The sequence below is a fragment of the Lampetra fluviatilis genome, chromosome 55, assembly GCF_964198595.1.
Source record: "Lampetra fluviatilis chromosome 55, kcLamFluv1.1, whole genome shotgun sequence".
Classification (NCBI taxonomy): Eukaryota; Metazoa; Chordata; class Hyperoartia; order Petromyzontiformes; family Petromyzontidae; genus Lampetra; species Lampetra fluviatilis.
In genome coordinates this window covers 5,311,652-5,324,925 of record NC_136329.1, presented here as the reverse complement: position 1 = coordinate 5,324,925, position 13,274 = coordinate 5,311,652, and the positions used below count along the sequence as shown (strand labels likewise).

The following is a 13,274-nucleotide window of genomic DNA, read 5'->3' as shown; positions in this document are numbered from 1 at the left end:
GTGGTGAGGGGTGGTGAGGGGTGAGGGGGGTGAGGGGGGTGAGGGGGGTGAGGGGTGGTGAGGGGGGGGGGTGAGGGGGGTGAGGTGAGGTGGTGAGGGGTGGTGAGGTGAGGTGGTGAGGGGTGGTGAGGGGGGGGGTGGTGAGGGGTGAGGGGGGTGAGGGGCGGTGAGGGGGTGGTGGTGAGGGGTGGTGAGGGGGGGGGTGAGGGGTGGTGAGGTGAGGGGTGGTGAGGGGGGTGGTGAGGGGTGGTGAGGGGGGTGGTGAGGGGTGGTGAGGGGGGGGGTGAGGGGTGGTGAGGTGAGGGGTGGTGAGGGGGGGTGGTGAGGGGTGGTGAGGGGGGGTGGTGAGGGGTGGTGAGGTGAGGTGGTGAGGGGTGGTGAGGTGAGGGGTGGTGAGGGGGGGTGGTGAGGGGTGGTGAGGGGGGGTGGTGAGGGGTGGTGAGGGGGGGGGGGTGGTGAGGGGGGGTGGTGAGGGGTCGTGAGGGGGGGTGGTGAGGGGTGGTGAGGGGTGGTGAGGGGGGGGGGTGAGGGGGGATGAGGTGAGGTGGTGAGGGGGGGGTGGTGGTGAGGGGTGGTGAGGGGGGGGGGGGGTGAGGGGTGGTGAGGGGTGGTGAGGGAGGGGTGAGGGGTGAGGGGGTGGGGTGAGGGGTGGTGAGGTGAGGTGGTGAGGGTGGTGAGGGGGGGGGTGAGGGGGTGGTGAGGGGTGGTGAGGGGTGAGGGGGGTGAGGGGGGGTAAGGGGTGGTGAGGGGGGGGGGGGTGAGGGGGGTGAGGTGAGGTGGTGAGGGGTGGTGAGGTGAGGTGGTGAGGGGTGGTGAGGGGGGGGGGGTGGTGAGGGGTGAGGGGGGTGAGGGGTGGTGAGGGGGGGGGGTGAGGGGTGGTGAGGGGTGAGGGGTGGTGAGGGGGGGGTAAGGGGGGGGTGAGGTGAGGTGGTGAGGGGGGGTGGTGGTGAGGGGTGGTGAGGGGTGGTGAGGGGGGGGGGTGAGGGGTGGTGAGGGGGGGGGTGAGGGGTGGTGAGGGTGGTGAGGGAGGGGTGAGGGGGGGGGTGAGGGGTGGTGAGGTGAGGGGGTGAGGGGTGGTGAGGGTGGTGAGGGGTGGTGAGGGGGGGGGGTGGTGAGGGGTGGTGAGGTGAGGTGGTGAGGGGTGGTGAGGGGTGAGGGGTGGTGAGGGGGGGGTAAGGGGGGGTGAGGTGAGGTGGTGAGGGGGGGTGGTGGTGAGGGGTGGTGAGGGGTTGTGAGGGGGGGGGGTGAGGGGTGGTGAGGGAAGGGGTGAGGGGTGGTGAGGGTGGTGAGGGAGGGGTGAGGGGTGAGGGGGGGGGGTGAGGGGTGGTGAGGTGAGGGGGTGAGGGGTGGTGAGGGTGGTGAGGGGTGGTGAGGGGGGGGGGGTGGTGAGGGGTGGTGAGGTGGTGAGGGGGTGGTGAGGGGTGGTGGTGAGGGGTGGTGAGGGGGGGTGGTGAGGGGTGGTGAGGGGTGGTGAGGGGGGGTGGTGAGGGGTGGTGAGGGGGGGGGGGGGTGAGGGGTGGTGAGGTGAGGGGTGGTGAGGGGGGGTGGTGAGGGGTGGTGAGGGGGGGTGGTGAGGGGTGGTGAGGTGAGGTGGTGAGGGGGGGTGGTGAGGGGTGGTGAGGGGGGGGGGGTGAGGGGGAGTGAGGTGAGGTGGTGAGGGAGGGTGGTGGTGAGGGGTGGTGAGGGGTGGTGAGGGGGGGGGGGTGAGGGGGGGTGAGGTGAGGTGGTGATGGGGGGTGGTGGTGAGGGGTGGTGAGGGGTGGTGAGGGGGGGGGGTGAGGGGGGTGAGGTGAGGTGGTGAGGGGGGGTGGTGGTGAGGGGTGGTGAGGGGTGGTGAGGGGGGGGTGAGGGGTGGTGAGGGGGGGGGGTGAGGGGTGGTGAGGTGAGGTGGTGAGGGGGGGTGGTGGTGAGGGGTGGTGAGGGGTGGTGAGGGGGGGGGGGTGAGGGGGTGGTGAGGTGAGGGGTGGTGAGGGGGGGTGGTGAGGGGTGGTGAGGGGGAGTGTTGAGGGGTGGTGAGGGAGGGGGTGAGGGGTGAGGGGGGGGGGTGAGGGGTGGTGAGGGGGAGTGTTGAGGGGTGGTGAGGGAGGGGTGAGGGGTGAGGGGGGGGGTGAGGGGTGGTGAGGGGTGAGGGGGGGTGAGGGGTGGTGAGGGGGGGGTGAGGGGGGGTGAGGTGAGGTGGTGAGGGGGGGGTGGTGGTGAGGGGTGGTGAGGGGTGGTGAGGGGGGGGGGGATGAGGGGTGGTGAGGGGTGGTGAGGGAGGGGTGAGGGGGGGGGTGAGGGGTGGTGAGGTGAGGGGGTGAGGGGTGGTGAGGGGTGGTGGTGAGGGGTGGTGAGGGGGGGTGGTGAGGGGTGGTGAGGGGGGGTGGTGAGGGGTGGTGAGGGGGGGGGTGAGGGGTGGTGAGGTGAGGTGGTGAGGGGTGGTGAGGGGGGGGGTGAGGGGGGGTGAGGTGAGGTGGTGAGGGGTGGTGAGGGAGGGGGGTGAGGGGGGGTGAGGTGAGGTGGTGAGGGGGGGGTGGTGGTGAGGGGTGGTGAGGGGTGGTGAGGGGGGGGGGTGAGGGGTGGTGAGGTCAGGTGGTGAGGGGGGGTGGTGGTGAGGGGTGGTGAGGGGGTGGTGAGGGGGGGTGGTGAGGGGTGGTGAGGTGAGGGGTGGCGAGGGGGGGTGGTGAGGGGTGGTGAGGGGGGGTGGTGAGGGGTGGTGAGGGGGGGTGGTGAGGGGTGGTGAGGGGGGGTGGTGGTGAGGGGTGGTGAGGGGGGGGTGGAGGGGGTGGTGAGGGGGTGGTGAGGGGTGGTGAGGGGTGAGGGGGGTGAGGGGTGGTGAGGGGGGGGGTGAGGGGGGGGGTGAGGTGAGGTGGTGAGGGGGGGTGGTGGTGAGGGGTGGTGAGGGGGTGGTGAGGGGGGGGGGGGGTTGAGGGGTGGTGAGGGGTGGTGAGGGAGGGGTGAGGGGTGAGGGGGGGGGTGAGGGGTGGTGAGGTGAGGGGGTGAGGGGTGGTGAGGGGTGGTGGTGAGGGGTGGTGAGGGGGGGTGGTGAGGGGTGGTGAGGGGGGGTGGTGAGGGGTGGTGAGGGGGGGGGGTGAGGGGTGGTGAGGTGAGGTGGTGAGGGGTGGTGAGGGGGGGGGTGAGGGAGGGTGAGGTGAGGTGGTGAGGGGTGGTGAGGGAGGGGGGTGAGGGGGGGGTGAGGTGAGGTGGTGAGGGGGGGTGGTGGTGAGGGGTGGTGAGGGGTGGTGAGGGGGGGGGTGAGGGGTGGTGAGGTGAGGTGGTGAGGGGGGGTGGTGGTGAGGGGTGGTGAGGGGTGGTGAGGGGGGGGGGTGAGGGGTGGTGAGGTGAGGGGTGGCGAGGGGGGGTGGTGAGGGGTGGTGAGGGGGGGTGGTGAGGGGTGGTGAGGGGGGTGGTGAGGGGTGGTGAGGGGGGGTGGTGGTGAGGGGTGGTGAGGGGGGGGTGGTGAGGGGTGGTGAGGGGGGGTGGTGAGGGGTGGTGAGGGGGGGTGGTGAGGGGTGGTGAGGGGGGGTGGTGAGGGGTGGTGAGGGGTGGTGGTGAGGGGTGGTGAGGGGTGGTGGTGAGGGGTGGTGAGGGGTGGTGGTGAGGGGTGGTGAGAGGGGGTGGTGAGGGGTGGTGAGGTGAGGTTGGGGGGCGGGGGTTGTGGTGAGGGGTGGTGAGGGGTGGTGAGGGGGGAGGTGAGGGGTGGTGAGGTGAGGTGGTGAGGGGGGGTTGTGGTGAGGGGTGGTGAGGGGTGGTGAGGGGGGGGGTGAGGGGGGGTGAGGTGAGGTGGTGAGGGGTGGTGAGGGGTGGTGAGGGGGGGGGGTGAGGGGTGGTGAGGGGTGGTGAGGGGGGGGGGTGAGGGGGGGTGAAGTGAGGTGGTGAGGGGGGGTGAGGTGAGGTGGTGAGGGGGGGTGGGGGGGTGGTGAGGGGTGGTGAGGGGTGAGGGGGGTGAGGGGTGGTGAGGGGGGGGGATGAGGGGTGGTGAGGGGTGAGGGGGGTGAGGGGTGGTGAGGGGTGAGGGGGGTGAGAGGGGTGAGGGGTGGTGAGGGGTGGTGAGGGGTGAGGGGGGTGAGGGGGGTGAGGTGGTGGTGAGGGGGGGGGGTAGTGAGGGGTGAGGGGGGTGAGGGGTGGTGAGGTGAGGTGGTGAGGGGTGGTGAGGGGGGGGGGGTGAGGGGTGGTAAGGGGTGAGGGGGGTGAGGGGGGTGAGGGGGGTGAGGGGTGGTGAGGTGAGGTGGTGAGGTGTGGTGAGGGGTGGTGAGGGGTGAGGGGGGTGAGGGGGGTGAGGTGGTGAGGGGTGGTGGGGGGGGGGGGTGGTGAGGGGTGAGGTGGTGAGGGGTGGTGAGGTGAGGTGGTGAGGGGTGGTGAGGGGGGGGGGTGGTGAGGGGTGAGGGGGGTGAGGGGTGGTGAGGGGTGGTGAGGTGAGGTGGTGAGGGGTGGTGAGGGGGGGGGGGGGTGGTGAGGGGTGAGGGGGGTGAGGGGGGTGAGGGGTCGTGAGTGTGTGAGGAGGGGTGAGGGAGGGGTGAGGGGTGAGGGGGGGGTGGGGAGTGAGGGGGGTGAGGGGTGAGGTGGTGAGGGGGTGAGGGGGTGAGGGGTGAGGGGTGAGGTGGTGAAGGGTGAGGGGGTGAGGGGGGTGAGGGAGTGAGGGGGGGGGTGAGGGAGGGGTGAGGGGGTGAGGGGGTGAGGGGGTGAGGGGTGAGGTGGTGAGGGGTGAGTGGTGAGGTGGTGGTGGTGAGGTGGTGAGGTGGTAAGGGGGGTGAGGGGTGAGAAGGGTGAGAAGGGTGAGAAGGGTGAGGGGGGTGAGTGTTTGAGTGTGGTGAGGTGGTGAGTGTGTGAGGTGGTGAGGGGTGAGGGGGGTGAGTGGTGAGGGGGTGAGGTGGTGAGGGGTGAGATGGTGAGGGGTGAGGTGGTGAGTGTGTGAGGTGGTGAGGGGTGAGGGGGGTGAGTGGTGAGGGCGTGAGGTGGTGAGGGGTGAGATGGTGAGGGGTGAGGTGGTGAGTGTGTGAGGTGGTGAGGGGTGAGGGGGGTGAGTGGTGAGGGGGTGAGGTGGTGAGGGGTGAGATGGTGAGGGGTGAGGTGGTGAGTGTGTGAGGTGGTGAGGGGTGAGGGGGGTGAGGGGTGAGTGTGTGAGGTGGTGAGGGGTGAGGTGGTCAGGGGTGAGGTGGTGAGTGAGTGAGTGAGTGGTGTGTGAGGTGGTGAGTGTGCGAGGTGGTGAGTGTGTGAGGTGGTGAGTGTGTGAGGTGGTGAGTGTGTGAGGTGGTGAGTGTGTGAGTGAGTGAGTGAGCGAGTGAGTGTGTGAGGTGGTGAGTGTGTGAGGTGGTGAGTGTGTGAGGTGGTGAGTGTGTGAGGGGGTGGTGAGGGGTGGTGAGGGGGGTGGTGAGGGGTGGTGAGGGGGGGTGGTGGTGAGGGGTGGTGAGGGGGGGTGGTGAGGGGTGGTGAGGGGGGGTGGTGAGGGGTGGTGAGGGGGGGTGGTGAGGGGTGGTGAGGGGGGGTGGTGAGGGGTGGTGAGGGGTGGTGGTGAGGGGTGGTGAGGGGTGGTGGTGAGGGGTGGTGAGGGGTGGTGGTGAGGGGTGGTGAGAGGGGGTGGTGAGGGGTGGTGAGGTGAGGTTGGGGGGCGGGGGTTGTGGTGAGGGGTGGTGAGGGGTGGTGAGGGGGGAGGTGAGGGGTGGTGAGGTGAGGTGGTGAGGGGGGGTTGTGGTGAGGGGTGGTGAGGGGTGGTGAGGGGGGGGGTGAGGGGGGGTGAGGTGAGGTGGTGAGGGGTGGTGAGGGGTGGTGAGGGGGGGGGGTGAGGGGTGGTGAGGGGTGGTGAGGGGGGGGGGGTGAGGGGGGGTGAAGTGAGGTGGTGAGGGGGGGTGAGGTGAGGTGGTGAGGGGGGGTGGTGGTGAGGGGTGGTGAGGGGTGAGGGGGGTGAGGGGTGGTGAGGGGGGGGGATGAGGGGTGGTGAGGGGTGAGGGGGGTGAGGGGTGGTGAGGGGTGAGGGGGGTGAGAGGGGTGAGGGGTGGTGAGGGGTGGTGAGGGGTGAGGGGGGTGAGGGGGGTGAGGTGGTGGTGAGGGGGGGGGGTAGTGAGGGGTGAGGGGGGTGAGGGGTGGTGAGGTGAGGTGGTGAGGGGTGGTGAGGGGGGGGGGGTGAGGGGTGGTAAGGGGTGAGGGGGGTGAGGGGGGTGAGGGGGGTGAGGGGTGGTGAGGTGAGGTGGTGAGGTGTGGTGAGGGGTGGTGAGGGGTGAGGGGGGTGAGGGGGGTGAGGTGGTGAGGGGTGGTGGGGGGGGGGGGTGGTGAGGGGTGAGGTGGTGAGGGGTGGTGAGGTGAGGTGGTGAGGGGTGGTGAGGGGGGGGGGGTGGTGAGGGGTGAGGGGGGTGAGGGGTGGTGAGGGGTGGTGAGGTGAGGTGGTGAGGGGTGGTGAGGGGGGGGGGGGTGGTGAGGGGTGAGGGGGGTGAGGGGGGTGAGGGTCGTGAGTGTGTGAGGAGGGGTGAGGGAGGGGTGAGGGGTGAGGGGGGGGGTGGGGAGTGAGGGGGGGTGAGGTGGTGAGGGGTGAGGGGGTGAGGGGGTGAGGGGTGAGGTGGTGAAGGGTGAGGGGGTGAGGGGGGTGAGGGAGTGAGGGGGGGGGGTGAGGGAGGGGTGAGGGGGTGAGGGGGTGAGGGGGTGAGGGGTGAGGTGGTGAGGGGTGAGTGGTGAGGTGGTGGTGGTGAGGTGGTGAGGTGGTAAGGGGGTGAGGGGTGAGAAGGGTGAGAAGGGTGAGAAGGGTGAGGGGGGTGAGTGTTTGAGTGTGGTGAGGTGGTGAGTGTGTGAGGTGGTGAGGGGTGAGGGGGGTGAGTGGTGAGGGGGGTGAGGTGGTGAGGGGTGAGATGGTGAGGGGTGAGGTGGTGAGTGTGTGAGGTGGTGAGGGGTGAGGGGGGTGAGTGGTGAGGGCGTGAGGTGGTGAGGGGTGAGATGGTGAGGGGTGAGGTGGTGAGTGTGTGAGGTGGTGAGGGGTGAGGGGGGTGAGTGGTGAGGGGGTGAGGTGGTGAGGGGTGAGATGGTGAGGGGTGAGGTGGTGAGTGTGTGAGGTGGTGAGGGGTGAGGGGGGTGAGGGGTGAGTGTGTGAGGTGGTGAGGGGTGAGGTGGTCAGGGGTGAGGTGGTGAGTGAGTGAGTGAGTGGTGTGTGAGGTGGTGAGTGTGCGAGGTGGTGAGTGTGTGAGGTGGTGAGTGTGTGAGGTGGTGAGTGTGTGAGGTGGTGAGTGTGTGAGTGAGTGAGTGAGCGAGTGAGTGTGTGAGGTGGTGAGTGTGTGAGGTGGTGAGTGTGTGAGGTGGTGAGTGTGTGAGGGGGTGATGAGGTGGTGATTGTGTGAGTGTGTGATGAGGTGGTGAGGGTGGTGAGTGGTGAGTGTGTGAGTGGTGAGTGTGTGAGTGTGTGAGGTGGTGAGTGTGTGAGGTGGTGAGGGTGGTGAGTGGTGAGTGTGTGAGGGGTGAGTGAGCGAGCGTGTGAGTGAGTGTGTGAGTGTGTGAGGTGGTGAGTGTGTGAGGTGGTGAGTGTGTGAGGGGGTGATGAGGTGGTGAGGGTGGTGAGTGGTGAGGGGTGGTGAGGTGAGGTGGCGAGGGGTGGTGAGGGGTGGTGAGGGGTGGTGAGGTGAGGGGGTGAGGGGTGGTGAGGGGTGGTGAGGGGGGTGAGGGATGGTGAGGGGTGGTGAGGGGTGGTGAGGGGGGGGGGGGTGGTGGTGAGGTGGTGGTGAGGGGTGAGGGGGGTGAGGGGTGAGGGGGGTGAGGGGGGTGAGGGTCGTGAGTGTGTGAGGGGGGGGTGAGGGAGGGGTGAGGGGTGAGGGGGTGAGGGGTGAGGGGGTGAGGGGTTAGGGGTGAGGGGTGATGGGTGAGGTGGTGAGGGGTGAGTGGTGAGGTGGTGGTGGTGAGGTGGTGAGGTGGTGAGGGGGGTGAGGGGTGAGAAGGGTGAGGGGGGTGAGTGTTTGAGTGTGGTGAGGTGGTGAGTGTGTGAGGTGGTGAGGGGTGAGGTGGTGAGTGTGTGAGGTGGTGAGGGGTGAGGTGGTGAGGGGTGAGGTGGTGAGTGTGTGAGCGAGCGAGCGAGTGAGCGTGTGAGTGAGTGTGTGAGTGTGTGAGGTGGTGAGTGTGTGAGGTGGTGAGTGTGTGATGGGGTGATGAGGTGGTGAGTGTGTGAGGTGGTGAGTGTGTGAGGGGGTGATGAGGTGGTGAGTGTGTGAGGTGGTGAGTGTGTGAGGTGGTGAGTGTGTGAGGTGGTGAGTGTGTGAGGGGGTGATGAGGTGGTGAGTGTGTGAGGTGGTGAGTGTGTGAGGTGGTGAGTGTGTGAGGGGGTGATGAGGTGGTGAGTGTGTGAGGTGGTGAGTGTGTGAGGTGGTGAGTGTGTGAGGTGGTGAGTGTGTGAGGGGGTGATGAGGTGGTGAGTGTGTGAGGTGGTGAGTGTGTGAGGTGGTGAGTGTGTGAGGGGGTGATGAGGTGGTGAGTGTGTGAGGTGGTGAGTGTGTGAGGTGGTGAGTGTGTGAGGTGGTGAGTGTGTGAGGGGGTGATGAGGTGGTGAGTGTGTGAGGTGGTGAGTGTGTGAGGTGGTGAGTGTGTGAGGGGGGTGATGAGGTGGTGAGTGTGTGAGGGGGTGATGAGGTGGTGAGTGTGTGAGGTGGTGAGTGTGTGAGGTGGTGAGTGTGTGAGGTGGTGAGTGTGTGAGGTGGTGAGTGTGTGAGGTGGTGAGTGTGTGAGGTGGTGAGTGTGTGAGGTGGTGAGTGTGTGAGGTGGTGAGTGTGTGAGGGGGTGATGAGGTGGTGAGTGTGTGAGGTGGTGAGTGTGTGAGGTGGTGAGTGTGTGAGGTGGTGAGTGTGTGAGGTGGTGAGTGTGTGAGGTGGTGAGTGTGTGAGGTGGTGAGTGTGTGAGGTGGTGAGTGTGTGAGGTGGTGAGTGTGTGAGGGGGTGATGAGGTGGTGAGTGTGTGAGGTGGTGAGGGTGTGAGTGTGTGATGAGGTGGTGAGGGTGGTGAGTGGTGAGTGTGTGAGTGTGTGAGGTGGTGAGTGTGTGAGGTGGTGAGTGTGTGAGGTGGTGAGGGTGTGAGTGTGTGATGAGGTGGTGAGTGTGTGAGGTCGTGAGTGTGTGAGTGTGTGAGTGTGTGATGAGGTGGTGAGGGTGGTGAGTGGTGAGTGTGGTGAGTGTGTGAGGTGGTGAGTGTGTGAGTGTGTGATGAGGTGGTGAGTGTGTGAGGTGGTGAGTGTGTGAGTGTGTGATGAGGTGGTGAGTGTGTGAGTGTGTGAGTGGTGAGTGTGTGAGGTGGTGAGTGTGTGAGGTGGTGAGTGTGTGAGGTGGTGAGTGTGTGAGGTGGTGAGTGTGTGAGGGGGTGATGAGGTGGTGAGGGTGGTGAGTGGTGAGCGTGTGAGTGAGTGTGTGAGTGTGTGAGTGTGTGATGAGGTGGTGAGTGTGTGAGGTGGTGAGTGTGTGAGTGTGTGATGAGGTGGTGAGTGTGTGAGCGAGTGAGCGTGTGAGTGAGTGTGTGAGTGTGTGAGTGAGTGAGTGAGTGTGTGAGGTGGTGAGGGTGGTGAGTGTGTGATGAGGTGGTGAGGTGGTGAGGTGGTGAGGGTGGTGCGTGGTGAGTGTGTGAGTGTGTGAGTGTGTGATGAGGTGGTGAGGTGGTGAGGGTGGTGAGTGGTGAGTGTGTGAGGTGGTGAGTGTGTGATGAGGTGGTGAGGGTGGTGAGTGGTGAGCGTGTGAGTGAGCGAGTGAGCGTGTGAGCGTGTGAGTGAGTGTGTGAGTGTGTGAGTGTGTGATGAGGTGGTGAGTGTGTGAGTGTGTGAGTGTGTGAGTGTGTGATGAGGTGGTGAGGGTGGTGAGTGGTGAGTGGTGAGTGTGTGAGTGTGTGAGGTGGTGAGTGAGTGAGTGAGCGAGCGAGCGTGTGAGTGAGTGTGTGAGTGTGTGAGTGTGTGATGAGGTGGTGAGGGTGGTGAGTGGTGAGTGGTGAGTGTGTGAGTGTGTGAGGTGGTGAGCGAGCGAGCGTGTGAGTGAGTGTGTGAGTGTGTGATGAGGTGGTGAGGTGGTGAGGTGGTGAGGGTGGTGAGTGGTGAGGGTGTGATGAGGTGGTGAGGTGGTGAGGTGATGAGGTGGTGAGTGTGTGAGTGTGTGGTGAGGTGGTGAGGGTGGTGAGGGTGGTGAGGGTGGTGAGTGGTGAGTGAGCGTGTGAGTGAGTGTGTGAGTGTGTGAGGTGGTGAGTGTGTGAGTGTGTGAGTGTGTGATGAGGTGGTGAGGGTGGTGAGGGTGGTGCGTGGTGAGTGGTGAGTGTGTGAGTGTGTGGTGAGGTGATGAGGTGATGAGGTGGTGAGTGTGTGAGTGTGTGGTGAGGTGGTGAGGGTGGTGAGGGTGGTGAGTGGTGAGTGGTGAGTGTGTGGTGAGGTGGTGAGGGTGGTGCGTGGTGAGTGGTGAGTGGTGAGTGTGTGGTGAGGTGATGAGGTGATGAGGTGGTGAGTGTGTGAGTGTGTGAGTGTGTGATGAGGTGGTGAGGGTGGTGAGGGTGGTGAGTGGTGAGTGTGTGAGTGTGTGAGTGTGTGGTGAGGTGGTGAGGGTGGTGAGGGTGGTGAGTGGTGAGTGGTGAGTGTGTGGTGAGGTGGTGAGGGTGGTGAGGGTGGTGAGTGGTGAGTGGTGAGTGTGTGAGTGTGTGGTGAGGTGATGAGGTGATGAGGTGGTGAGTGTGTGAGTGTGTGGTGAGGTGGTGAGGGTGGTGAGGGTGGTGAGTGGTGAGTGGTGAGTGTGTGAGTGTGTGATGAGGTGGTGAGGGTGGTGCGTGGTGAGTGGTGAGCGTGTGAGTGAGTGTGTGAGTGTGTGAGGTGGTGAGTGTGTGAGGTGGTGAGTGTGTGAGGTGGTGAGTGTGTGAGGTGGTGAGTGTGTGAGTGTGTGATGAGGTGGTGAGGGTGGTGAGTGTGTGGTGAGTGTGTGGTGAGTGTGTGATGAGGTGGTGAGGTGGTGAGGTGGTGAGGGTGGTGAGGGTGGTGAGTGGTGAGTGGTGAGTGTGTGGTGAGGTGGTGAGGGTGGTGAGGGTGGTGAGTGGTGAGTGGTGAGTGTGTGAGTGTGTGGTGAGGTGATGAGGTGATGAGGTGGTGAGTGTGTGAGTGTGTGGTGAGGTGGTGAGGGTGGTGAGGGTGGTGAGTGGTGAGTGGTGAGTGTGTGAGTGTGTGATGAGGTGGTGAGGGTGGTGCGTGGTGAGTGGTGAGCGTGTGAGTGAGTGTGTGAGTGTGTGAGGTGGTGAGTGTGTGAGGTGGTGAGTGTGTGAGGTGGTGAGTGTGTGAGGTGGTGAGTGTGTGAGTGTGTGATGAGGTGGTGAGGGTGGTGAGTGTGTGGTGAGTGTGTGGTGAGTGTGTGATGAGGTGGTGAGGTGGTGAGGTGGTGAGTGGTGAGTGTGTGAGTGAGTGAGCGAGCGAGCGTGTGAGTGAGTGTGTGAGTGTGTGATGAGGTGGTGAGGTGGTGAGGTGGTGAGGGTGGTGAGGGTGGTGAGTGTGTGAGTGTGTGAGTGTGTGATGAGGTGGTGAGGGTGGTGAGGGTGGTGCGTGGTGAGTGGTGAGTGTGTGAGTGTGTGGTGAGGTGATGAGGTGATGAGGTGGTGAGTGTGTGAGTGTGTGGTGAGGTGGTGAGGGTGGTGAGGGTGGTGAGTGGTGAGTGGTGAGTGTGTGGTGAGGTGGTGAGGGTGGTGCGTGGTGAGTGGTGAGTGGTGAGTGTGTGGTGAGGTGATGAGGTGATGAGGTGGTGAGTGTGTGAGTGTGTGAGTGTGTGATGAGGTGGTGAGGGTGGTGAGGGTGGTGAGTGGTGAGTGTGTGAGTGTGTGAGTGTGTGGTGAGGTGGTGAGGGTGGTGAGGGTGGTGAGTGGTGAGTGGTGAGTGTGTGGTGAGGTGGTGAGGGTGGTGAGGGTGGTGAGTGGTGAGTGGTGAGTGTGTGAGTGTGTGGTGAGGTGATGAGGTGATGAGGTGGTGAGTGTGTGAGTGTGTGGTGAGGTGGTGAGGGTGGTGAGGGTGGTGAGTGGTGAGTGGTGAGTGTGTGAGTGTGTGATGAGGTGGTGAGGGTGGTGCGTGGTGAGTGGTGAGCGTGTGAGTGAGTGTGTGAGTGTGTGAGGTGGTGAGTGTGTGAGGTGGTGAGTGTGTGAGGTGGTGAGTGTGTGAGGTGGTGAGTGTGTGAGTGTGTGATGAGGTGGTGAGGGTGGTGAGTGTGTGGTGAGTGTGTGGTGAGTGTGTGATGAGGTGGTGAGGTGGTGAGGTGGTGAGGGTGGTGAGGGTGGTGAGTGGTGAGTGGTGAGTGTGTGGTGAGGTGGTGAGGGTGGTGAGGGTGGTGAGTGGTGAGTGGTGAGTGTGTGAGTGTGTGGTGAGGTGATGAGGTGATGAGGTGGTGAGTGTGTGAGTGTGTGGTGAGGTGGTGAGGGTGGTGAGGGTGGTGAGTGGTGAGTGGTGAGTGTGTGAGTGTGTGATGAGGTGGTGAGGGTGGTGCGTGGTGAGTGGTGAGCGTGTGAGTGAGTGTGTGAGTGTGTGAGGTGGTGAGTGTGTGAGGTGGTGAGTGTGTGAGGTGGTGAGTGTGTGAGGTGGTGAGTGTGTGAGTGTGTGATGAGGTGGTGAGGGTGGTGAGTGTGTGGTGAGTGTGTGGTGAGTGTGTGATGAGGTGGTGAGGTGGTGAGGTGGTGAGTGGTGAGTGTGTGAGTGAGTGAGCGAGCGAGCGTGTGAGTGAGTGTGTGAGTGTGTGATGAGGTGGTGAGGTGGTGAGGTGGTGAGGGTGGTGCGTGGTGAGTGGTGAGTGTGTGAGTGAGTGAGCGAGCGAGCGTGTGAGTGAGTGTGTGAGTGTGTGATGAGGTGATGAGGTGGTGAGGGTGGTGCGTGGTGCGTGGTGAGTGTGTGAGGTGGTGAGTGTGTGATGAGGTGGTGAGGTGGTGAGGGTGGTGCGTGGTGCGTGTTGAGTGTGTGAGGTGGTGAGTGTGTGATGAGGTGGTGAGGTGGTGAGGGTGGTGCGTGGTGCGTGGTGAGTGTGTGAGGTGGTGAGTGTGTGATGAGGTGGTGAGGTGGTGAGGGTGGTGAGTGGTGCGTGGTGAGTGGTGAGTGTGCGAGTGAGTGATGAGGTGGTGAGGGTGGTGAGTGTGTGGTGAGGTGGTGAGGTGGTGAGGGTGGTGCGTGGTGAGTGGTGAGTGTGTGAGGTGGTGAGTGTGTGATGAGGTGGTGAGGGTGGTGAGTGGTGAGTGGTGAGGTGGTGAGTGTGTGAGTGAGTGAGTGAGCGAGCGAGCGAACGAGCGTGTGAGCGAGCGTGTGAGTGAGTGATGAGGTGGTGAGGGTGGTGAGGGTGGTGCGTGGTGAGTGGTGA

General features: G+C 65.0%; 1 protein-coding gene across 1 annotated transcript in view; it reads left to right on the top strand.

Annotated features, from left to right (window-relative positions):
• SEC63 (SEC63 protein translocation regulator) overlaps window positions 1–17 on the top strand; it is a gene marked incomplete at its 5' end in the record, with an annotated part of 64,790 nt that extends 64,773 nt beyond the window's left edge. Inside the window, one exon of the mRNA XM_078879937.1 lies at window positions 9–17. Within this exon, the coding sequence (XP_078736063.1) occupies window positions 9–17 (9 nt within the window). The remainder of the gene's footprint in view (window positions 1–8) is intronic.
• Between the last annotated feature and the right edge of the window lie 13,257 nt (window positions 18–13,274).